The sequence below is a fragment of the Lipotes vexillifer genome, unplaced genomic scaffold (assembly GCF_000442215.2).
Source record: "Lipotes vexillifer unplaced genomic scaffold, Lipotes_vexillifer_v1.1 scaffold20, whole genome shotgun sequence".
In the NCBI taxonomy this organism is placed as follows: Eukaryota; Metazoa; Chordata; class Mammalia; order Artiodactyla; family Lipotidae; genus Lipotes; species Lipotes vexillifer.
In genome coordinates this window covers 265,052-289,799 of record NW_006791528.1, presented here as the reverse complement: position 1 = coordinate 289,799, position 24,748 = coordinate 265,052, and the positions used below count along the sequence as shown (strand labels likewise).

The 24,748-nt window shown below is 43.4% G+C and overlaps 1 protein-coding gene across 1 annotated transcript in view; it reads left to right on the top strand.

Annotated features, from left to right (window-relative positions):
- The window catches only part of FAM168B (family with sequence similarity 168 member B), a 26,865-nt gene extending 3,090 nt beyond the window's left edge, over positions 1-23,775 (top strand). The window contains exons 2-6 of the mRNA XM_007464450.1: positions 5,243-5,326; positions 19,808-19,950; positions 20,083-20,260; positions 22,500-22,625; positions 23,071-23,775. Coding sequence (XP_007464512.1) covers positions 5,243-5,326; positions 19,808-19,950; positions 20,083-20,260; positions 22,500-22,612 — 518 coding nt within the window. The 3' untranslated portion in view covers positions 22,613-22,625; positions 23,071-23,775. The remainder of the gene's footprint in view (positions 1-5,242; positions 5,327-19,807; positions 19,951-20,082; positions 20,261-22,499; positions 22,626-23,070) is intronic.
- Positions 23,776-24,748: the final 973 nt, after the last annotated feature.

Sequence of the window (24,748 nt, the reverse complement as noted above, 5' to 3'; positions counted from 1 at the left end):
CCCCATCTCCCCTCATCTCCTCCCCCCTCCTTCCCTCCCCTCCTCTCCTCTCCCCTTTTACTGCATGTCTGCTAGCAGTGAATTTTGTTTTAGTTTGTGAAATGTTTTTATTTTGCTTTCCTTTTTGTAGCATATTTTTGATGAGTCTGTTGGTTTTCTGTGGCTGCTATAACAAATTGCTACAAAGTTTGTGGCTTAAAAACCACAGAAACTTATTCTCTCACAGTTGTGGGAGCCAGAAGTCCAAAATTCAGGTGTTGGCACGGCCTCATACCCTCTGGAGGCTCGAGGTAAGAATCCTTTCTTGCCTCTTGAAGTTTCTGGAAGTTTTCAGCATTCCGTGACATGAATAGCCTTGTGGCAGCATCACTCCGGCTTCTACTTCCATGGTTACATCATCTCCTTCTCGTCTGTGTTTCATATGCGGACACTTGGCATTGGGTTTAGGCCCCCACTACCTGTAATCCATGATGATCTTATCTGAAGGTCCTTAACTTATGTCTACAAAGACTCTTTTTCCAAATAAGGTAACATTTATAGGTTCTAGGGATTTGATGATGTATTTTCTGGGAGGGGGCAGGGTTTGCCTACCATACTGAGTATACAGTTTTAGGTTGGCTGTTATTTTCTCTCAGCACTTTAAAGGCAGTTGTATTGTCTTCCGGTTTCTGTCAGAATTATTTTTGTTTCTTTGGAGTTAGTATATCCCTTCCCTCCCCCCTGCCCCCCGATCCCGCTGCTTTTAAAATATCTTCGTTTTTACTGTGAAATGGCTAGATGTGATTTTCTTTGTGTTTATCTTTGCTTAGTGCTCGCAGAGCTGCTTGACTCTGGCTTGATTATTCAGAGGGCAGTAGAAGGAAGAAATGGGGAGGAAAAAATATCTCCTCTGAAGTGAAGGTAGTTTTTCCAGAAGAGTGGGCTTTAGTCTCACTTTAAGGAGAACACTTTTAAATAGCTTGGAGAGCTCAAAACTGCTGTTTAGGGAACTGAAAGCCAAATGAGCCAAGAACAACATTTAAATGAAAACCGTGGCACAGCAGCCGGAGGGTGAGGAGTTGCCTCCGCATGGTTCTGAGCACAGGGGTGAAGAAGCAGGGCTCCTCCCAGAGGCACGGAAAGCCTCGGGCATCCGGCTCAGTGGCAGGGGGCAGGGGCTGGGGGGGGGTTTCTCTCGCAGGTTCTCCCGGGGCACTCATCCCTCCCAGCCCCACCCCACTACTGCCTTCACCCTTCCTCCCTCCACCTGCGAAACCCAGGGACAGCTTGAGCCCCCAGAGACCCCTCTCAGCAGCCCAGATTCTCCCCCGAAGCCTGGCAAGTTCTAGGACTGGAAGCCAGGCTAACAAGGCCGGCGCCAGAGGTGCAGTCGGGCAAAGAGTGTGTGGCGGGGACTGGAGCCTTCAAGCCCACCCACATCCTTCAAGGGGAGGGAGGAACGCATCTTTCTAACAGTACTTCTCAGGGGTCAGCGTGCTCCCCACCCCATGGTGATCCATGCTCACTTGACACAGACCGCCTCCTAACTGTCCCCCTCAATTCCGCCCTAAGGGGTCCTCTGACAGGGGTCTGTGACAGCGTGGGTCCCAATCTCTTTAGTCAGCTGAGGCCAGCACTTCAGGGGGCCCTCCAGTCCCCTCCCTGTCGTTGTGGTGTCCCGTCCTCCCCACCCCCCCGATACTTTATCTAATAGAGGAAGGAGCGCAGTCAAGGGACCTGCGAGCCTGTGGGTGAGTTTTAAGCCCGAGAGCCCGAGATGCAATTAAATATTATTGGAACCTACTGTAAGGTGGGGGAGGGGAGGCTAGGAGGCTGCGTCCCACCTCAGTGGGTCCAGCTCTGGGGCCCTGCACCCCCCCATCCCCTCCCTCGCTTCCCCGACTTCAGTAGGAGGAGCTCCGCAACCCCACCCAGTCCTTTGCAGCTTCCCCTCCTGGATTCCCCACCCAATGCACAGGTTGGCCCCTCCCCACCCGCGGGCGGAGCACTGGAGGGCAGGGGTTAGACGAGGGACCAAAGCTCCCCGCACTGCTCTTCTAAACAGCAGGGGCGGCTTGGAGCAAACCTGAGCTCTAGTTTTCTAAGTCATAAGAAATACACAATTTAAAGACCTTGTTGGCTGACTGCAGTCTGTGGATCACCCGTGATCTGTATTATCAGTTTATCTTTTTCTTTTTCACCCATAAGGTCCTGTGTCTTGCCATTCCTAGTGTTTTTTTCATGGAATGTAATAAACAAGTGTATTAAAAATTATAGGTGATCCGGTTGATACCTTCCTTTGTTAACCACACAACACGTTGCTTGATCTTTTTTTTCCCCCCAGCTTTACTGAGGCATGATTGATAAATAAAAACCGTATATATTTAGGTTGTACAACATGGGTTTTTTTAAGGTGTACGTGGTGATTTAATGTATATATATGTCGTGGAATGATTACCACGATTAAGTATCTCCAAATATCATCACATTGGGGATTAGAGTTTCAACATGTAAATTTTGGAGGGGACACAGATATCATGCTCCCAGGCCAACTATGTCCATATATTCTAATTTCGCCTTTGTTGCACGAGGTTATCGGACACTGAGATGCAGTTAGGAGTTCAGACGTTGTAGGGGTGGGTAACGCTTGTAAGGATCTGGTGGGGTGGAAGCAGTAGTGGGTGCGGGAGCCTGACCCGAGTGTGCAGTGTCAGCGGGCTCATTGGGGAGCCCTGGGGCGGCACTAGCAGTTAGCGGAGGCCTCGGCAGGCAGAAGTGGCCCTGCAAAGCCCTGCTGCTGCAGGCTCTCCTCCCGCATCCTCCTCCCCCCAGCCGAATGGCAGGTTGCTTTCTGGAATCCAGATGCAGGTGGTGGTGGTCACTTGGCTTTGTCAGCTTCTTGTTCCCTGTCGGTTCACAAAGGTTTGCCTTGTTCTTATTTGTATTTTATAATACATAGTACTGCTGCATAACCCTTCATCTTGTGGGGGTTTCCATAGTTTTATTCAACCAGTTCTTTGCATGGGTATGTTGTTTGAAGTCTTTTGCTATTCCAGTAATACTGCAGTTGATAGTGTTTGTGAAAATTATCTTCAGGGTGGATTCCTTGAGGTGGGATTGCCAGTGGAGAGAGTAAATGCAGATGTGATGTTTTTTTCCTGTTATTCTTTTTAAAAATTTTTATTTTATATTGGAGTATAGTTGATGAACAATGTTGTGTTTCAGGTGTACAGCAAAGTGATTCACTTATACATATACATGTATCTATTCTTTCTCAAATTCTTTTCCCATTTAGGTTATTACAGAATATTGAGCAGAGTTCCCTGTGCTATACAGTAGGTCCTTGTTGCTTATCTATTTTAAATATAGCAGCGTGTACATGTCAATCCCAAACTCCCAATCTATCCCTCCCCTCTACCCTTCCCCCCTGGCAACCCTAAGTTCTTTCTCTAAGTCTGTGAGTCTGTTTCTGTTTTGTAAATAAGTTCATTTGTATCTTTTTTTTTTCAGATTCCACATATAAGCGATACCACATAATATTTGTCTAAGCGATACCACATGATATTTGTCTTTCTTTGTCTGATTTACTTCACTTAGTATGATAATCTCTGGGTACATCCATGCTGCTGTAAATGGCATTATTTCATTCTTTTTAATGGCTGAGTAATACTCCGTTGTAGGTATTACCACATCTTCTAACGCAGATGTAATTTTAAAGGTACTGCCGATTTCCCTTGTTGTGTAGGATTTTTACTGCTTTGCACTCCTACCAGAAGGGTGTGAGACTGTTGTTTACCCCACAACCTTGCCAAGAAAGCGTGTCCTCAGCTTTTGGATTTGTGCCAGCCTGAAGTTAGAAATGGTAGTTGGCAGTTCTCTCTGTCCATGTCTTCCGTTTTCTTTTGGGTTTTTGTTTTTTAACTTTAAAAGTTATTTATATATTAAGTGTATTTCCCCTTTGTCTAAATAATTTGCAAGTATATTTCTTGTAAAAAGCTAAGTCTTTTTTACACAGCTAGTGGTATTTAAGTTTTTGTTTTTATGAAGTGATTGGGATTTGGGATCACTTCCAACCTCTTGCAAGAGGGAGAGTCTGGGCAGTGTAGTTTTTAGCTTGCCAGCCCCTGCCTGCCAGAAAGGAGCTAGAGTTGTTGTTGGAGGAGACAGTCCATGGTACTCGCCAAGGGGCGTTTTCAGGAGGACAGTACTGTGACTGGGAAGATGGACAGGAGTGGGAGGGAACAGTGGTTCTCAACCATGTTGATTTGGAACCCTGCAGATTAGAATTTTCTGGAGGGATTAACAGCTTCTCGCAACTAGTTGTGTAGGTAGTAAAGACTAGCAAACCTGGGTCATCTTGGCTCTGCCCTGAATGTAGAGAAGGCTCTTTAAGGCCCCATTGTCGTGTGGTGAATGGATCGAGCTGAGAGCTGTGAGGGACCTGGAGTGAATAACTGAGGCCCCTCTCTGGTTTTTTTTTTTTTTGCTGTACGCGGGCCTCTCACTGTTGCGGCCTCTCCCGTTGTGGAGCACAGGCTCCAGATGCGCAGGCTCAGCAGCCATGGCTCACGGGCCCAGCCGCTCCGCAGCATGTGGGATCTTCCCGGACTGGGGCAGGAACCCGTGTTCCCCTCATCGGCAGGTGGTCTCTCAACCACTGTGCCACCAGGGAAGCCCGCCCCTCTGGCTTTGACTGAAACACTAACGTCTTTCTTGATGTTTCTGTTGTGTTCACGTGATCAATTAGTGGTTGTAGTTTAGTCTTACTAAGGATTCCTCATTTGTGTTAATAAAGGTCAGGTTGCTTGCAAACGGAATGTGTGATTAGATTTTTCCCAGTTCCATTTGTGTATGGTGCTGGTTAGAGCCGTTTAGCATGTGAAGCTTGCAACACTCTTATTACTCTTGCTAAGTAATAAATTAGGTGATTAGAATCGAAAATAAAACTGCCAGAAGAATTGAGAGTTTTCTGACTTCGGCTTAGGATTTTTTTTTTTACTTCATTCTAATTCAGTTTCTGTCAAATAAATGTTTTTAACTTAAAAAGTTGTAAGCATTTATACTCTTAGGTTTAAAAGACTTGTTTATGATTGTGACCCATCACAGCTCTGAGGAGAGGAGACAAGTAGAGACCACCTGCTCAGCACCCATAGCGCTGTTGGGCTCCTGAAGTCAGTCTGGGGGTTGCGGTGAAGAAGCTGAGGACAGTTGGGTCTGTGGGAGCCCTGGTTTTAAAATCACATTGTTCTTTGTTTTTCTCCAGCTGGTTTCCCCATGGGCTATGCAGCAGCAGCTCCTGCCTATTCCCCCAACATGTACCCTGGAGCGAATCCTACCTTCCAAACAGGTATGCAGGCCATATGTGCTGGGTGGCAAAAGTGTTTTGTCCATGTGGCTGGGGGAGAATGTCAAGTGGATGGATTTTGAGAAGGGTGGTTATAGAATTGGGATTTGGGGTTGATTTATTGGTTCATAAAATTAGGCTTCTTAATAAGTACAATAAAAGCTTAATTCTTATTGCACATAAAGCTTTGTATCAATATATTGCATTTCTGGCGTCCTTCCATAACACGGATCTTCATTCCAATTATAGCTTGTTACAGGTAACTAGTTGTGCCAGAACAAGTATGTATTTATGAAATAGTGTTGATTATTAGAAACTAAAGATCATATTGCCATGTTAATAAGTAGAATTTCCATGTTGCTAACATTTTTAGAGATAACTGATTTCTCTCTAGAACTTGAGCACCTTGATTATGGCTTTAAAAGAAAGTCTTGTTTTCTATGTAAGGTGCATGAGAATAGTTTTAGATTTTAGAAATCAAGTGGTACAATTGAAAGTGGAATTTGTTTGGGTCTGGTCCTTGTAAAGACAGTTTTTTTAATTGGGACTTTCCTCTTTGAGCCTGCATTTTGGTGTTGGCTCATTCCAGGCTTTATTCACCCAGGATGGACTTTGTGATTCTGCTGCAGCAGTGGTGGCCTACACTCTGACCCGAAGGCTTAGCCTCACGGGTCTGCTGGGGTGCTTCTTTGTCCCTCGGAACCCCTAGCCTCACATAGTTAACTTGACAGGAGAGGAGACAGCAGCAGTGTCCTTTTCCTGAGTTCTTCCAGTTTGATAATCATAAAATTCTTCCTTCTTTCTGTGGCCCTTCTGTCCATGACTTGCATTCCATTCCCAGTCTGACTGCCTTTGTTCACCCTGTAGCTCACACCGAGAGAAAGACCTTCTTAGCTTGGTCTTCCTGCTCCCAAGATTTCTCTCCTTGACTTCACGTTCCCTGTACTTACACCAGAGTAATGTTCGCAGTTATGAAGGTTTCCCATGACTAAGACACAGTGAAGCCTAGAGTCCCAACTTTAAATCCCTAGCTCTTTGACACATTGACCTGTTCTTTCCAAAAGAGATTTTGTTTTGTTTTTGCATAGCTTTTATTCACACTCTTTCTCCCCCAAGAACTAGAGAACCTGCTACTTTGTGCCATCTTTTGGGATCTGTTATGGAACATCCCTTCCCTGGGACAAGCAGTATTATGTTATTACTCACTAGATTATTTAAGTTCCAAATGGCACCACCATCTCCTTTTGTGAAACATCTCATCTTGTTTAACTTTTTTCAAACAGCTCTTTGGAGGTCTGAATGACATTCAGTAAACTGCATATATTTAAAGGGTACTTGATATGATGTATGCCACCTTCTCAGTCTAGAGTGAACATATCCCTCATCCCCAAAAGTTTTCTCCTGCCCCTTTGTGACCTCACCTAGGCTCCAGGAAATCACTCATCTGTGTTCTCTCACTACAGATCGTTTGTAGTTTCTAAAATTTTGTGTAAGTGAATCATATTGAATGCCCTTTTTGGGGGACTGGCTTTCATTCAGGATAATTTTTGACATCCATGTTGTAGTGTATATCAGTAGTTCGTTTCTTATTATTGTTGGGTAGTATTGCATTGTACAGAAATAGCACAAATTGCTTACCCGTTCACTGGCTGATGAACATTGGGACTGTGTGCAGTCTGAGGCTGTTACACATGAAACCGCTGTGAATACTTGTGTACATTCTTTATGTGGACATACCCTTCCATTTCTCTTGAGTAAATACAGAGGAGTGGAGTGGCTGGCTCTTAAGGCAGGCGTATGTTTAACTTTGTAAGAAGCTGCCACACTCTTCCAAAGGAGTTGTGCTATTTTATGTTCCCACCAGCGGTGGAGGAGAGTTCAGTTTCCTTTATATCTTTGCTAATACATGATATAGTCATTCTTTTTAATGTCAGCCATCCTAGTGAATATGTAGTGATATCTTACTGTAGTTTTAATTTGAGTTTATCTAATGACTAATAATGTTGAACATCTTTTCATGTGCCTGTTTGCCACTTGTGTGTCTTCGGTTAAGTGTTTGTGTACATCTTTTTCTGCCTGTCAGTTTTTAAGTTTGTTTTTTTATTGTTGGGTTTGAGAGTTCTTTATAAGATATATGATTTGCAAATATATTTTCATAGTCTGTGGCTCTTCACAGTGTCTTTAAAAGAGCAAGAGTTTTTAAATTTAATGAAGTTCACTTTATCATCTTGTTCTTTTATGAATCACGGTTTTGGTATCATTTCTAAGAAATCTTCGCCTAACCCAACATCAAAAAGGTTTTCTCCTAGAAGTTTTATAATTTTAGGTTTTACATTTAGGTTTATGATGTATTTTGGATTAATTTTTCTACATGGTGGTAGGAATGGATTGAAGTTTATGTTTGCATAAGTATTAGTTGTTTTTTACTGTATGTGATCATGCTGCAGACCACCATAAAATGTCACTGTTCTAGAATTCTCCAGCATAGCTCACTTGTACTCATTTTCTCTATGGAGTACAAATTGATGTAAAATTGTACTAAAAGCTTCCAACTTCCTTATTCTTTTACAAAAAGAGCCTCAGGTTTATTTGAGGCTGGTGAAGCCGTTTTCCTTGCCCAGGGTATGAAGTGCTCCCCTGAAGGGAAAGTTTGGTGTTTATTGGGCTGGTGCTGGTGTCTGATAGTTTCCTCCTCTGGCCCAGCTGTAGAACAGGTGCCATTCCTCTTCTCTCGTGTGCTTCCTTTCTTGTAGGGAGATAGGCCCTTTCTTGCCTCTTTTCCAAGACTGCTCTCAAGCTGTTCCTCTAACCCAGAAGCTGGGGCGGGCAGGGGGAGTAGTGGTCTTGGTGGGAACGGTGGCTGCCAAGAGGGCCTGCCTTGTTGAAAGGGGTGTCCGCTGATGGGTGCTGGATAGTTGTCGGCTGCCACACTGCTCGCCCAGCATTGCCAGATCTTCAGATTTTTAGGAGAAGCTGGGAATAAAGATGTATGTGAAATTTGTGAATGAAAAAGATAAAAGGCACTTGGAAGGTCCTACCAGTGTCATGCAAGTGCTTGCAGCCACCTGACCTGAGTCTAGGCTACAGCTGTGCTCCCTTCTTTTTCTGGGATCCTCAGCATTTTCATAGCTTGAATTTTTAAATTTCCTTTTTCAGTGGGCTTTTTTTCTTATGTGATGAGTAAGCCAAAATTGTCACTATAGAAAAATTAAACAAAATTTTTCTCCAGTTTTGCTGCTTTCTCAATGTTCTGGTTCTCTCACCACCAGATTTTTGGACAAAGCTGATGTATAGTGTAGGGGTTGTGTATGTAGGTTTTAAAGCACTTTTGCAGCTCTAACACTGCTTATTTCTTAGCTCTTACAAGTGTGACGTAGGGAGGTTTTAGAGAACCTTGTGAGGAGATGTCATGTCTTTTGCTGAAAGATTCCATCACTCAGAATCTGGAAATGGAGGTGATATTCATTTTATCCTCATGAACAAGCCTAGTAGGCTGAGTACATGTGCAACCAGAGAGGGCTGTCTTTTTTTGGAATCAGAACAGTATATTGGAAAGAGTTTGGGCTGTAGCATTAGCAAGATATGGCTCAAATCCTGACTCTGTCACTGCTGGGAAAGATGTTTCATTTTGGGCATTTTGTTTAATGAATCATTATATCTCCTCAGCTGTGTTAATTGAGGATTCTAGCTGCAAGCACGCAATCAAGCTCCCAAGGCACCAAGGATGCACATTCAGGCTTCTGTTCTATTCCCGTTTACAGCCAGGAGTATCTGTAACTAATATTTGCATTGATCATCTGAAATCATCAAGAAAGCATTCAGTTCTTTTTAGTAAGCTCTATGTAAGAGGTGATTTAGATATTACATTGGCACATATTTTTAAAAGATGAAAACGTTGCTAAGAGTGATGGAAAGGCTTCTCTGGTTGCTGCCATGCATGACTGGATGGCGGATAAATTGGGGAAACATTTTTGGAGGACAGTTTGGCAATATAATAGCTTAAAAATGAGAATAATCAGTTATGCAAATATTTATGTATACATGTAGATATATCTAGTAAAGTAATGGTTTGATTAAACTGTTGGTTTATTTCAGTGTTTAACTGGTCTTATTACTTGTTTATGAGGGATACTTAGTAAGTGGAAATGCTTTATGATACTTAGTAAGTGGAAATGCTTTATGGTATGTCACTTTCTTTCTTTTTAAGCTCAGAATTATGTCCATGAAGTAAGATCCCAGGTTTGTTTAAAAATTAAGGAGAGAAGAGCATTGGTGTGTTAATAGCTTGTGGGGTCATGGCCTCTGTCTCTCTCTCTCACTTAAGTTAAAGGTTTACATTCACATAGTTTAAAGATTCCTAATTTTCCTTCCTACCCCTGTTACTGTGACCCTGTGAGCATTGCTCACTGCTGTGAACGAGTGGCTGTTTTCTTCTGCAGTTACTTTTCCTTCCCTGGACCTAGTGTCCTTTATTAGATTTCTGTAACCACAAAGTTAATTAAACCCTCAGCTTCCCCCCAGGTGTGGGGTCTCTTCTCAGCATTTTAGGCCACGTAAGGTGTTTGTGTTTTCTTTTCTTGGTGGTATCTTTTTGAAACCCTCTCTCCTACTCTGGCCTGGGCTGCTTGTCCTCTGGGCCTTACACTGGGTCGTTCTCCTCCATCATCCCAGAGAGTTCTCTTCTCTTCCCTTCCACTTGATTCCTTGTCTGCTTTCGTAGTTTACTCTTCGGTTTTAGTGGAGGATCTTTTTCAGTAATCTCCCAGGAGAGTATGGGAGAGTCACAGTTTTGAGATTTTTCACGTCGGAAAACATTTTATTCTGCACTCACACTTCATTGTTAGTTTGTCTGGATATAGAATTTTAGGCTAGCAGTTATTTCCCCTCAGAATTTTGAGGACATTGCCGAACTGTTTGTCAGTTTTGTTGTTGCTGCCGCTGAGAATGTCGGTACCTTTCTGATGCTTGGTTGACTGAGCTGGGCTAATCTTTGGTGCTCTGTAGTAGTTTTGTCTCCAGGTTCTGAAATTTCATGATGCTGTGTTTGGTGCAGGTCGTTCCTTCTCACATATACTATATGTTTCTGAATTTCCAAATTTTCTAAATAAATGTCTTATACTCAAAGTTATTATACATAATTTGTGTGGTATGCGGTACTTTTGGGGAAAAATGATCTGTTCCGATGTAAAAAGCTTCTGGCCCCTCACAGCAGTCTGAGAGCAGTGGCCCTGTGCGTGAGTTCTGCCCAGAGAGGAGGTCAGCCTGCGGTGATGCATGTTTGCTGAGAGTGAGGGGGAAGAAGGCTGTGGCCAGTGTGTTGTCTGTGTGGCACCCTTATGAATCGTCTTTAGGGAAGGAGCATCTGGAAAGCTGTTAGTGTTTTTGAAAGACCAAGCAATGCGTGTGTTTGGTTTTGTATTGTGAATGGTTGGCAGATCTAAATACTATTTCACAAAGTGTCTATTTTGGATACTATGAGATGTATGTATATTTATTTATGTATTTTTAAATTTTAAGTTTGTAAGACTCCTGTTGAGCTTCTCTGGTGTGAGACAGTGGATCTGGTGTTACATAAAACAAAAAGGAAAGTGCCTATACACACTTGGTTTTTAATTGACTGGGGGACATGTTTACTTTCCTTGAAATTGATTTGTCTCAGTGTTGGATAGAAAGTGATGTAATATTCATGCCCATACAAAAAACCAAAATCAATTTTTTCAAGAGTTCAGGACATAGCTCACAGTTACAAGAATAAGCAGTAAGATAATATATATTAAAAATTGTTGCTATAATTAGTAGAAATAGTGGGTGACTATTTTTCCAACATACAGAGAAGCTGAAAAAAATTCACAGTAAGCATCTACGTATGGACTGCCAAGATTCTATAATTAAACTTTTTAAAATCGACTTTATAAAAAAAATTTATTTTCTTTAGTTTTTTGGCTGCGTAGGATCTGAGTTGTGTGTGGGCTCTTTGTTGTGGCGCGCGGGCTTCTCCCTAGTTGTGGTGCGTGGGCTTCTCTGTAGTTGTGGCATGCGGGCTCCAGGGTGCGTGGGCTCTGTAGTTCGAGGCACGCGGGCTCTCTCATTGAGGTGCGCGAGCTCAGTTGTTGTGGCGCGCGGGCTTAGTTGCCCCGCGGTATGTGGGATCTTAGTTCTCCAACCAGGGATCGAACCCGCGTCCCCTGCATTGGAAGGCAGATTCTTTACCACTGGACCACCAGGGAAGTCCCTAAAATCAACTTTTAAAATTAAACATTTTACTCCATCCATCCGTCAGTCCATCTTGTTTTTTCATGTGTTTTGAAGTAAGTTGTGGATGTCAGGACGCTTTTCCCCATCTACTTCAGTGGGCATATTGTTAATATTTGTTTACAGTTCTTTAAGGTTTTGTTTTTAGGTGAAATTTACATACATGAAATGCTCACATTTTAAATATACCATCCATTGTATTCTGACAAATGCATACACATGGTAGCTTCTTGGAGTCATCTCTTTATCTTCAATAAAGTGTACATATGAGGCAGGTGTTATAAAAGAGATATCTCAGATGATTAAGAGACCTCAGGCTTGCTGGATGGGTTTCTGCAACAGTAGGCCTCTAGCCTCCCTTAAAAGAAAAGCTCGACATCATAGGTTGGCCTATCGTTGATTGTGGTAAATAAGGGACTTTACCTTTTTTTTAGTGGATATGGTGGGCCAGAAGAGTGCTTCTGAATCAGAGGGCCTCTCTCTGGAGAGGTGTATGCTTAGATCTTCCTAACTTTGCTTTCATACCGTGTCCTTAGAAGCTTATTCAGGTGGACAGCTTCCAGCTTCTCTTCAGTCCAAGCTCCAGGCTCTTCTGCAGTTTGAACAGAGACAAAATTGTCATGGACTTTCTTATTAGGAATATTGATGACTTTTTTAGAGGCTCTATTTTCTCCCAGTTTTTCATTCAGATCATGCATGCATTGCTTGTGTGTTTTCACTTCCTCAGACAGGTTCTCCTTTCTCTTCTCATTCTTTTTTGAATCACTTTATCCTATAGAACCATGACTTCCTATAGCGGGTTGGCTGTATGTATTGAACATTGGCATATTTTACCTTTATTTGCCCTTCCAGCTAGTACCTAGCTGCCAGGTTATCTTTCAGATCAGATTGCTGAAGAGCCATGCCTTCCTAGCTTATGGCCTTTTTAAAGGCTCAGAAAGCTTTTATGTTCCTCTCCTAGTAGAAGGGGACCTCTGCCGCTTCCTTCCTTGTCCCTTTAGCTCCTGCATGACTGTTGTTTCCTGGGAGGTTTTCTTAGCTCCTCTCTCAGTTGTGTGTCACCATCTGAAGGCATTATAATTTGTTCACCTTATTTACTACAAAACATTTTCAAATATACAGAAAAATTGAGAGAACAGTGTAGTGAACGTCCATAATATCCAGCACCGAGATTCATCAGTTATCATTTTGCCGTATGTGCTTTATCTACCATATAAAGATGAGTGTGTGTGTACGTTTTGTTGTTTGGTTTTGGTTTTTTCTTGAAGCAATTCAGAGTTATAGCCTTTTTTGGCTCTTGTCCTGTGGGCTTCAGTTTGACCCTCAACGTAACATAATGAGGATGCTCTTCTGCATGACTGTGATACTGTTATCATACTTAGAAGCAGTAATTCTCTCATTTCATTTTATAGTTCATATTTAAATTTGCCCATTTGTCCCAAAAATTTTAAAAAAAGATTTGGAAATAGGATCTATTCAAAATTTACATGTTGAAAAATTTTTTATAAAGTTGAGTTTGTTATGTCTCTTGTCTCTTTTAATCCATAAATCTACCTAAACCTTTATAAAACACTTTGAAAGACTTCTTATTATGAAAAATTTGAAATAACAAAAATACATAAGTACACAGCAGGATGATGGCCACTTACCCACACCCTAGCCTCAGCAGTTACAAGTATACACAAGTACACAGTACGGGGTCCACCTGCCCATGCCCTAGACTTAGCAGTTAATAGCTTATAGTTGATCTTTTCCATCTGTACTCCTGTCACTTTCCCCTATATTATTTTGAAGCCCATCTCAGACATCACATTCATCGGTTTTTCAGTATTATCTTTAAAAGATGAATTTAAAAATATATATCATCACACCTAAAACATAACTATTAATTACTTAATACTATCAGTACTACAATCAGTATTTATATTTCCAGTTGTTTCATCTATGTCATGGATGTTTTTTAATTGTACAGTGAAGAAAGGGGGGGCCTTGTTAGTTCCTTTTAACCTATGAAAACTGGCTAGCACCAGAAATTCTGAATGTGATTTTCAAGTTTGAAGTCTAGCACTTGTTCTCAAAATATGCTAATTCTGTGAATATTTTGATTTTCTGACATTTTTATAAAAACCTGATATCCTTTTGGTCAGATGTGAGTTTAGTGACTCCTATGAGGCTCTCTTACTTCAGGCCAGTGGGACCACGTTTAGCAGTGTTCCCCTGTGAGTTAACTCAACGATGCCGCTGCTGCAGGGTTGTGAGAAGTGGGAAGGAGAGGGTAGCTCGCTGAGGAGAGAGCTGTCCAGACCTACTTTGCCTTCATCCACAAGCTTCTGTTTTTGAGACAACCTGCTCCTGCTTTTGCCAGCCAAGACTGTGTCAGTGCTGCTGTTTTGGTGGTCTCTTTCCTTGTGGTTTTCCCCTGAAGTCAACACCTTGTCAAGAGGGCTGGACCTTTTGACAAGCCCTGTTGGCCCCAAGCATGACGTGTGATGTTGGTGATGCACTCTGGCAGTTGGCAGCACTCTGCCCTGGTGCAGTGCTTCCATCACCGTGACTGGTCACAAGTGTGTCCAGGCACCAGTGCCTCATTTCCTCCTCTGATGTAGTTAGTCATTTATGCGGAATTAGGAGCTATCACTGAGCCGTCTCCTGGGAGTGTCAGTGCAGGGTTAGAAATTAGTGGCTTTCATAATTACCTTTTTCTTTGTAATTAAAGAAAATGTTTTGCCACCTTATTGTGGTATAATTGGTGTACAATTAAGTACATGTATTTAAAGCTTCAATTTGATGGGTTTTAACGTGTATATACCTGTGAAACTATCACTTTCCTTTTCTGTCCCTCTTAAAGACTAGAAGATGAGCAGCTAGAGAGAGGGATTTAACTGCTCTTGTCTTTAACGTTGCTTTTCCAAATCCTGAGACTCTTTGTTCTACTCTCTTTCAGCTCAAAACTGGTATTGAAATTTGGTGTCTTCAAATTTTGGCATTGTTTTTACTTACATAATAGTTAATGAATTTCAAAATAATATGGGGAAACCTGGTGGGAATGTAAATTTGTGCAGCCGCTATGGAAAACAGTATGGAGGTTCCTTAAAAAACTAAAAATAGGGAATTCCCTGGCAATCCAGTGTTTAGGACTCGGCGCTTTCACTGCCGGGGCCCTGGGTTCAATCCCTGGTCAGAGAATTAAGATCCCGCAAGCTGCACTAGGTGGCCAATAAATAAATAAGCAAATAAGTAAATAAAACAAAAACTAAAAATAGAGCTACCATATAATCCAGCAATCCTGATCATATATCATATATATGATATATGTGGGATATCATATATCCCACTCCTGATCATATATCCGGAAAAGATAAAAACTCGTATTTGAAAAGATACCCAGTGTTCATAGCAGCACTATTTGCGATAGCCAAGACGTGGAAACAACCCAAGTGCCCGTCAACAGGTGATTGGTTTAAAAAGGCACGGTATATGTGTGTATGTTGGAATGTTACTCAGCCATAAAAAAGAATGAAATAATTACCATTTGAAGCAATGTGGATGGACCTAGAGAATATTATACTAAGTGAAGTAAGTCAGACAGAAAGACAAAGACAGTTATATGTGGAATCTAAAAAATAATACAAATAAATCTATATACAAAGCAGAAACAGACTCACAGACATAGAAAACAAACTTCAGTCTACCAAAGGGGAAAGGGAGAGGGGAGGGATAAATTAGGAGTATGGGATTAACAGATACAAATAGATACATAAAATAGAGAAGTAATAAGAATTTACTGTATAGCACAGGGAACTATTTCAATATCTTAGAATAACGTATAATGGAAAAGAATATGAAAAAAACCCGCGTGTGTGTGTGTGTGTGTGTGTGTGTGTGTAATTGAATCACTTTGCTGTCTACCTGAAACTATCACAATGTTGTAAATCAAGTATACTTCAATACAAAATTTTTTTTCTAAAACACAGAAATAGGGAAACCTGTGAGGGTCTTTTCTCCTTAAAACAGATACGAGCTGAGCTTGGGAATTACCTGGTTTGGGCAAAGGAGTCATTGCTCAGTGCAGCTGGATCTGGGTTTGTCTGAGCACCTGCTCTGATGTGTGTGACTTTGGGGCATTAACACCTTTACCAGCATCTTCATCATGAACACCATGAGGGACAGTCTGGGGAATAAACAAGAAACATGGCATTTAAGGTCTTAGTGAACCCAGGCATACCAAGTGCATGATGGTTCTTAGTGGGTCTCCAGGACTGACTTGGCCCCTTGGAGGAAAGGGGGACTTGTGGTTCAAAAAAAATACCATTTAAAACTGGTGTATCTGTTGGTGGGAATGTAAATTGATACAGCCACTGTGGAGAACAGTATGGAGGTTCCTTAAAATACTAAAAATAGAACTACCACATGACCCAGCAACCCCACTACTGGGCATATATCCTGAGAAAATCATAATTCAAAAAGAGTCATGTACCACAATGTTCATTGTAGCTCTGTTTGCAGTAGCCAGGACATGGAAGCAACCTAAGTGTCCATCGACAGATGAATGGATAAAGATGTGGCACATATATACAGTGGAATACTACTCAACCATAAAAAGAAACGAAATTGAGTTATTTGTAGTGAGGTGGATGGACCTAGAGTCTGTCATACAGAGTGAAGTAAGTCAGAAAGGGAAAAACAAATACCGTATTTGTTTTTGCCTTGTCTTTAACGTTGCTCTTGTCTTTAACGTTGCTTTTCCAAATCCTGAGACTCCACACATATATATGGAATCTAAGGGGAAAAAAATGGTTCTAAAGAACCTAGGGGCAGGACAGGAATAAAGATGCAGACGTAGAAAATGGACTTGAGGACACGGGGAGGGGGAAGGGTAAGCTGGGTCGAAGTGACAGAGTGGCGTGGACATGTATACACTACCAAATGTAAAATAGATAGCTAGTGGGAAGCAGCTGCATAGCACAGGGAGATCAGCTCGGTGATTTGTGACCACCTAGAGGGGTGGGAGGGAGACGCAAGAGGGAGGGGATATGGGGATATATGTATACATATAGCTGATTCACTTTGTTATAAAGCAGAAACTAACACACCATTGTAAAGCAATTATATTCCAATAAAGATGTTAAAAAAAAGAACAACAAAAAGAAACTAGTGTATATCCTGGAAGTCATTCATTCTTTTTTTCTCTTTTAAATTAAAATATAAGTACACCGCTAAACACAGTTCAATAAAGTGGTTTAAATTTTTTAAACTTTCATTTTTTTAATACTCAGCTCATTTTTAAGATTGAGATATAATTTATGCAAATCACCCACATATTAAATGTTCATTTGGATGGATTTTGACAATTGTCATACTCGCGTAACCACCACCCAAAACAAAATACTGAGCACTTTTTTTTTTTTTTTTTTTTGCGGTACGAGGACCTCTCACTTCTGTGGCCTCTCCCTTTGTGGAGCACAGGCTCCAGATGCGCAGGCTCAGTGGCCATGGCTCACGAGCCCAGCCGCTTCGCGGCATGTGGGATCTTCCCAGACCGGGGCACGAACCCGTGTCCCCTGCATCGGCTGGCGGACTCTCAACCACTGCGCCACCAGGGAAGCCCAATTCTGAGCAATTTTATCATCCTAGGCTTTCCTTTCACCCTCTCCAAATCATACACCACTCCCCCCGACTTCTGTCACCATAGCTAGGTTTATTTAAGTGTTGAAAATGAGATCATGCAGTATGTGCTCTGTGTCTGGTGTCTTTTAAAAGGTCAGCGTGGTTTGAGATTCATTCATGCTTTTGCCTTTTGATACTGAGTAGTATTTATGTGGATGTATCATAATTTACCCATTTTCCTCTTGATAAACATTTGGATTATTTCCCATCTTTTGGCTATTATGAGTAAGATTGGTGAACATTTTTTACAAGTCCTATTGTGGAAGTATGTTTTCATTCTTCTAGGGAAAGTATCTAGGAGTGAATTGTTGGGCCCTATGGGAAGTATATTTGTAGCTTTATGAGAAGTTGTATTGTTCCATGGAACTCGTGTGAGCACTCTGCCATCTCAGCCGTTCTAGTGAATGAGAAATGGCTTCTCAGACTTTTTAGAAAGCAGTTTTATTGAGGTATAATTTGCATATAAGCCATCCTTTATAAGTGCACAGTTTGGTGTGTTTGGACATGTATACAGATGTGTGACACCACAAACAGTCAAGTGACTTCATTCCTGTGAAAGATGCACTCATGCCCTCTGGCCCCTGGGCACCACTAATTGGTTTTCTGTCTCTGTAGATTATGTTGGTCTTTCCTAGAGTTTCGTATCATGTGTTACTGTGTCTGACTTCTTTTACATATTGTATTTTCCTTTTTTTTTTTTTTTTTGAGATTTATCCCATGTTATGTGTATCAGCAGTTCTATCCTTTTGGTTGCTGAGTAGTAGTATTTTGTTGTATGGTTGTACCACAGTTTGCTGGTGGTTTAGTCTATATAAATCAGTGGGCTATGAACGTGGCAATTCAGGGACCCTCTCTTAACCTTCCTGGAGAAAAACTCCTCCGTTGGAATGGGGAGTCAGGAGGGGAACCAGGCATCTTACTGCTTACCAGGTAGCCTCTGAATCCCTCTTCCAGATCGTGGTCCTTCGTCACTTCCTGGCAACACATGCTGACAGCTTCTAGGTCTAGGGGAAGGGGCTTTCCAGGTGTCAGGCTGCTGCTTGACCCTCTTCACTGCTGGCTGAGAGTACAGCTTTTTTGAGTCTGCTAAATTATTTTCCACTTGTACTTTTAAAAAGATTCCAAAATTATTAGGTTCTAAAATGTCTTCTCTTCTTGATCTGTGTGGCTTTGTGTCTTTTTATTTATTAATCTGCTTTATTGTCATTTTGGGTGGGGACAAAGGCAAAAGTATGCTGTTCAGCCTTAGACCCAGAAATCTTTTTAGCAAAACCCTGGTGTTTGACAAGTTTTTCCTTTTGTTTTTGCTGTAATTAACAACACTGTGATGAGCATGCTTACAGTTCAGCCTTTGTTCAAATCCACGCTTATTTCTTTTTTTCTTTTTTAATTGAAGTGTAGTTGATGTACAGTATTTTATGTTACCAGTGTACAATACAGTGATGCACAGTTTTTAAAGGTTATATTTCATTTATAGTTACTGTAAATATTGGCTATATTCCCTGTGTGTGTCCTTGTAGTTTGTACCTCTGAATCCCCTACCCCTATGTTGCCCCCCTCCTCCCTTCCCTCTCCAGTGAACCACTGGTTTGTTCTCTATATCTGTGAGTCTGCTTCTTTTTTGTTGTATTCACTAGTTGTATTTTTTAGATTCTACATATAAGTGATACCATACAGTATTTGTCTCTTTCTGATTTATTTCACTTAGCATAATACCCTCCAAGTCCATCCATGTTGCAAATGACAAAGTTTCCTTCTTTTTTTATGGTTGAGTAGCAGTCCCGTGTGCGACCCTATGTATGTGTGTGTTTCCCACATCTTCTTTATCTGTTGATGGACACTTAGGGTTGCTTTTTATCTTGACAATTGTAAATCTGCTATGAACATTGGGATACCTGTATCTTTTCAAATTAGCGTTTTCATTTTCTTGGGATAAATACCCTGGAGTGGAATTGCTGAGTCATGTGGTAGTTCTATTTTTAGTTTTTTGAGAAACTTCCATACTGTTTTCCATAGTGGCTATACCAATTTGTGTTCTTACCAACAGTGTACGAGGATTCCCTTTCCTCCACAGCTTCACTGACATTTGTTATTTGTGTTCTTTTTATTCATAGCCATTCTCACAGATGTGAGGCGATAGATACCTCACTGTGGTTTTGATTTGCATTTCCCTGATGACGAGCTATGTTGAGCATCTTTTTATGTGCTGTGCTTGTTTCTTTAAAACAAATTTCTAGAAGTAGAATGGTGGGGTTAAAAGACATACATACTTTTAATGCCAAATTGTGCCCCAGCAAGGGCGTGCTAATTTAAATTCCGACAGGACCAGTGTTTCTTTCCTGTTCCTATGTAAGTATGCACTCGGTAGAACTTTCTCCCCCGCCCCCGAAAAAAAAAATACTTGCACATAAAGTCTAAGCAGTGAAGCCACGTCTTAGCAGAGGTGTCAGATATGACTGTGGTCAGGGCTGGAACACTGCCTCGTTCCTCGCTGCACACTTGGTCCGTCCCCTGTGTCTGGCCGAGTGTGGGTTTGAATTAAGGCTTTGGGCTTCTTTGTTTCAGGTTACACTCCTGGCACACCTTACAAAGTGTCCTGTTCCCCCACCAGCGGGGCGGTGCCACCGTACTCCTCCTCCCCCAACCCCTACCAGACCGCTGTATACCCCGTGCGAAGTGCCTACCCCCAGCAGAGCCCGTATGCACAGGTAGGCCTGGGGCGCACTGTGGGTGTCTTACGGGGTCTCCTGGGCACTGTGCTTGTGGGAAGGGCCGGTTCCTCGGGGCTCTGACCCTCTGGGTGTGGGACCCTGTGGCCCTCGTCTCTCTTCTTTCCCCAGCAAGGCACGTACTACCCCCAGCCCCTGTATGCAGCACCCCCTCACGTCATCCACCACACCACAGTGGTGCAGCCTAACGGCATGCCGGCGACGGTGTACCCTGCTGCCATCCCTCCGCCTAGAGGCAACGGCGTCACCATGGGCATGGTGGCGGGGACCACTATGGCCATGTCAGCGGGTGAGTCCTTGGCCCTGGGGTGCCTGCTGTGTGATGGCATGAGGGCTGGGGGAAGGGAGAGCTCACCAATACTCTGACCCTTGGCTTTGACTTTTCATGGCTAGGGTTGTGTGGAAGGACATCTGATCCTTTTGGGAAGAAATGGCATGTTATGTTTTTCTTTACCTCCCCTCCTTTCTCTTCGCTCTCCTTTCAGTTGAGACTGGAGTGTGGGGTTTAGACCATGAACCAAGTACCTTTTCCATAGACCATGACTGAGTAGCCCTCTCCAAATGGGATGGGGCCACTTTTTTTGGAGAGCTGAGTCACTTGGCTGTAGGGACAAGGAGTGACCAGATGCCTATGGCGAGCACATAGAGCTTGGGCAGAGGGGGGTACTTTGTGATCTGGGGGCTGGCCCTGTTGATCCTCCCCTTCAGTGTGGGATACCAGCGTAGGCCAAGTTGTCTGAACGGGGATGTTTCTATGAATCTAGGGAAGCCGGTCTTGTGTTCATAGAGATAACAGCTGCCTGTAGAAATCCTTTGGCGTACGTTGACTTTATCTCCCAAGGCTTCCCCTAGGTCTTGAAACTAAACCACAGAGAGAAGAGACCCGTGGCTGGAATGGGCCTGTCTCCATGGAACCTTGGAGTGTTTGAGGGCTTGACTGAATGTCTAGGGATTAGGTTACCTCCTGTGGGCATGTGAATTGTCTGTGGTGAGGGGCCAGGTACACACAATGCGTTTGGTTGCCCATGGCTGGGTCTTTAGGAAATAAAAAAAAAAAATATATATATATATATATATATATATTACTTTGTGATCTGGGGGCTGGCCCTGTTGATCCTCCCCTTCAGTGTGGGATACCAGCGTAGGCCAAGTTGTCTGAACGGGGATGTTTCTATGAATCTAGGGAAGCCGGTCTTGTGTTCATAGAGATAACAGCTGCCTGTAGAAATCCTTTGGCGTACGTTGACTTTATCTCCCAAGGCTTCCCCTAGGTCTTGAAACTAAACCACAGAGAGAAGAGACCCGTGGCTGGAATGGGCCTGTCTCCATGGAACCTTGGAGTGTTTGAGGGCTTGACTGAATGTCTAGGGATTAGGTTACCTCCTGTGGGCATGTGAATTGTCTGTGGTGAGGGGCCAGGTACACACAATGCGTTTGGTTGCCCATGGCTGGGTCTAAAAAAAAAAAAAAAAAAAAATATATATATATATATATATATATATATATATATATATATATAGTTCCCTCTTTGTTTTCCTAGACTTCAGTATAAGGAAAACGTGTCAGGAGAGAATGGTGTTTCAGGATACAATGTGTGTTTCTGCTTAGAGTCTATTTTATTTGGTTTTCCCATACTTACCCGTGAAGGCGGAGGAGAGTCTGGCACAGATAGAAACTGCGTGTTTGCGGTACATGGAGGGCGGGGATGGCAGGCCCTGGTGTGGGTGCCCTGGTGTGGGTGCAGGCAGGAAGGAGGGGGAGAGGAGGGCTGCTGGGTGAGGCCGTAGCTTCGAGGTGGGGCTTGTCCATGAATGGACACAGCCGAGTTTTCTGCAGTTTCAGGGAAAACATGCTTAGCTTACGGTACTCAGAAGTTCATGTAGTTGGGAATCTCCCTCCGCCTCCCTCTCTCCCTCTCTTCCAGTTATTTATTACCACCATAACCCAAGTGTACAGGTCAGTGCTGTTATCACACTGTGGTGTCACATCTCCAGAACTTTCTCGTCCTGGAGAACTGAAGCTCTGTACCCATTAAACAGCTCCCCCTTCCCCTTGGCCCAGACCCTGGCAACCACCATTCTCCTTTCTGTCACTATCCATTTGACTTCTCTAGGGACCTCGTATAAGTGGACTCATGCGGAATTTGTCTTTTTTGACTGGCTTATTTCACTGAGCATAATGTCCTCGGGGTTCATCCGTGTTGTAGCATGTGACTAATTTCCTTCCTTTTTAATGCCGAATAATATTTTTGTTTTCTTTTTATCACCTCATCTGCAAAAATAATACGGTATGCTTTTATGGAGAGGAGGCCCAAAGGCTTCTGCAGACATGCTATCCATGCGAGCTTGCTGTGTTTATACAGCTTTGACTTGTATATAATCAAGAGTTCTGAGAGCATTGTGGGTCAGAGCCATCCCCTCTTCCTGTCTGCCTCCCGCCTTGCCACGGGGGTCGGGCGGGAGCTCCCCTGTAAGAGGGAGCAGTGGTGGGGTGCTGCCCTCCACTGAGATGCCTGCTCTTCCTTCCAGGTACCTTGCTGACTGCCCACTCCCCAACTCCTGTCGCCCCCCACCCCGTCACCGTGCCCACGTATCGGGCCCCAGGAACGCCCACCTACAGCTATGTGCCCCCCCAGTGGTGATCACCCTGCAAACGTAAGTGACTGGTGAAGCCCAGGGCCAGCTTGTGACTAAAGTGCATTTTTTTAAGAGGAGAATGGGAGATCTGTGTCAGTTTAAATACTGCCAAGAAAAATGCTACCTGATGATCCAAAGGCAATGCAGCGTTTAAATTTTTGTCCTTATTGGGACTCTGCAGAGGAAAGAAAAAGGAAACCATTGAGTTCTTGCTGTGCACCCCCTGCACTGTGTCCCTTACCTGGGCTGTGCTCTAGTCTCCTGCCCGCCTCCTGCAGGAAGTAGGACTCCAGTTGTAACTGGAAGTCTCTGGGGTCCATGGGAACCAGCATGGCTGCCTCTCTTGCTGCTGCCCTTTCTTGTCCTAGTGGATCTCCTCCTCCAGTTGAATGCCTCCTTTTCTGAGCAGTGGTGCCAGAGGAGCTGTGTGTGACTGTGTCCGTCTTTCTCCCCACCCCCCCAGGTTTGTGGATGGAGCTGTGCAGTCACATCATGGAGGTTCCACAGCTGGTGCTGCAGGCCTTGTGCCTCCAACCAGGACTTTCTTCTTAATGCTCTCGACACTTAGCTAAACACTACTACGGCCGGCCCAGCAGGTCCTAGCACCCTCAGTCTCCAACTGACTCTGTGGGTTGGTCTTAAAGCAAATCCTGTTTGGTGGGCTGCCAGGCAATTTTTTAGCTAACTGTAATGATAAAAAGGGAGTGTTAATCTGTTCTGAATCATATCTAGTTGAATGCATGTTAAAAAAAACAAACACGAAAACAAAGCTTGCTCAATCTACCTGCAGTGACTGATGCAGAACCATCATATGCAAAATCCAAAGGAATGGAAAAGTATTTTACAACTTGTATCACTAATGCACTGTTGTAATGTATGCAAAGTCTTAAAGTTATAAGTGTTAAAGTGAATTTCTTCATAGAGCATCTGAAATCTCTTTGATGATTCTTCAGCCTTTTGGGGTTGACGTGGGTTGCCAGTTGGAAACGTGGACTTTCGTTTCCACCCATCTGTTCCTTTTGCACGGACTGCACTGGGAGAGAGTTGCAGGGACGGGGAGAGTGTGGGGAGGCCACCGCTGCTTGGGGTCCAGCCAGGTTAATGGCTTTCTCTCCATTTAGGCTTGTGGGGTCAGTGTGATGTGGACGTCCTTAGGGATTACCATGAATCCAGTTAGGGACACAAGGTGGTTTATGTATCAGCAAAGCAATTTTCTCTGCCATCTAAATTTTCATTACAAATCTCTTACAGATGGAGATGATGTTTTCTATGTGTTTAATGGAAAAGTCCTATGCAGAGCTAAATTATTTTCCTGGGATGGGAGATATGTGAAAGAGAACCAGCCACACTTGGAGGAGGTATTGGCCTCTCCTTTATTTAGCTTAGAAAAATCATTCCTTTCCCCCACCCCCACCCCCCCCAGGAAATGTCTGAGTCACCTGAAAACATGTAGGCATTGTTGTTCTCCGTCCCACAAAGAAGGGCAAAGACTTCATTCAGCTGTGTGTTATGAAGAAAGTTGTATATTTAAGAACTTTTAAAAGGGAACAGAACTTTATTGGATATTGATTGTTCCTTGTAGAGAGGCAGGGCTGTGGCTGTGTTTCGGCCCATGCACTCGATGGGGACTTGTCCTCTGAGACCACCTGGAGGGCGCTCGTGGAGATGGCTGTGGGGAGGTGTGAGGGAAGGGCTGGCGCCTGTTGTCTGTGAGCCCCTTTGGCCATCTCTTCTCGCGGCTGGGGACACTCAGCACAAAGCACGTGTGGACAGCAAAGGGTCAGGCAGCATCAGAACGTGTTTGCCTGCCGGAACTTATCACAGAAAAGATTTTGTGTTTAAAATCTGAATATTGTACATAAGAAACCAAGAGGATTTTTTGCCTAAATGTGCCCAACTTGTATCAATGAGTGTGTGTGTGTGTGTCTGTCCTCAGAAGAAGTCGGAGGGGGTTGGGGGTGAGGGCTGTTCCCTTTCAGTGGTCTGTCAGGGGTGGGGGTTCCCCTGTGCTCCACCCCGTCATCTTTCAAGCGCTGTGGGCCTCTGGTGGGGAGGGCGCCTTTCTCTCCTTCGGCTCTGGCAGCTGGTCAGGGCTCCGGCACTGGGGTGGCGTTCAGCCCCGGATGGTGAGTGGATACCTG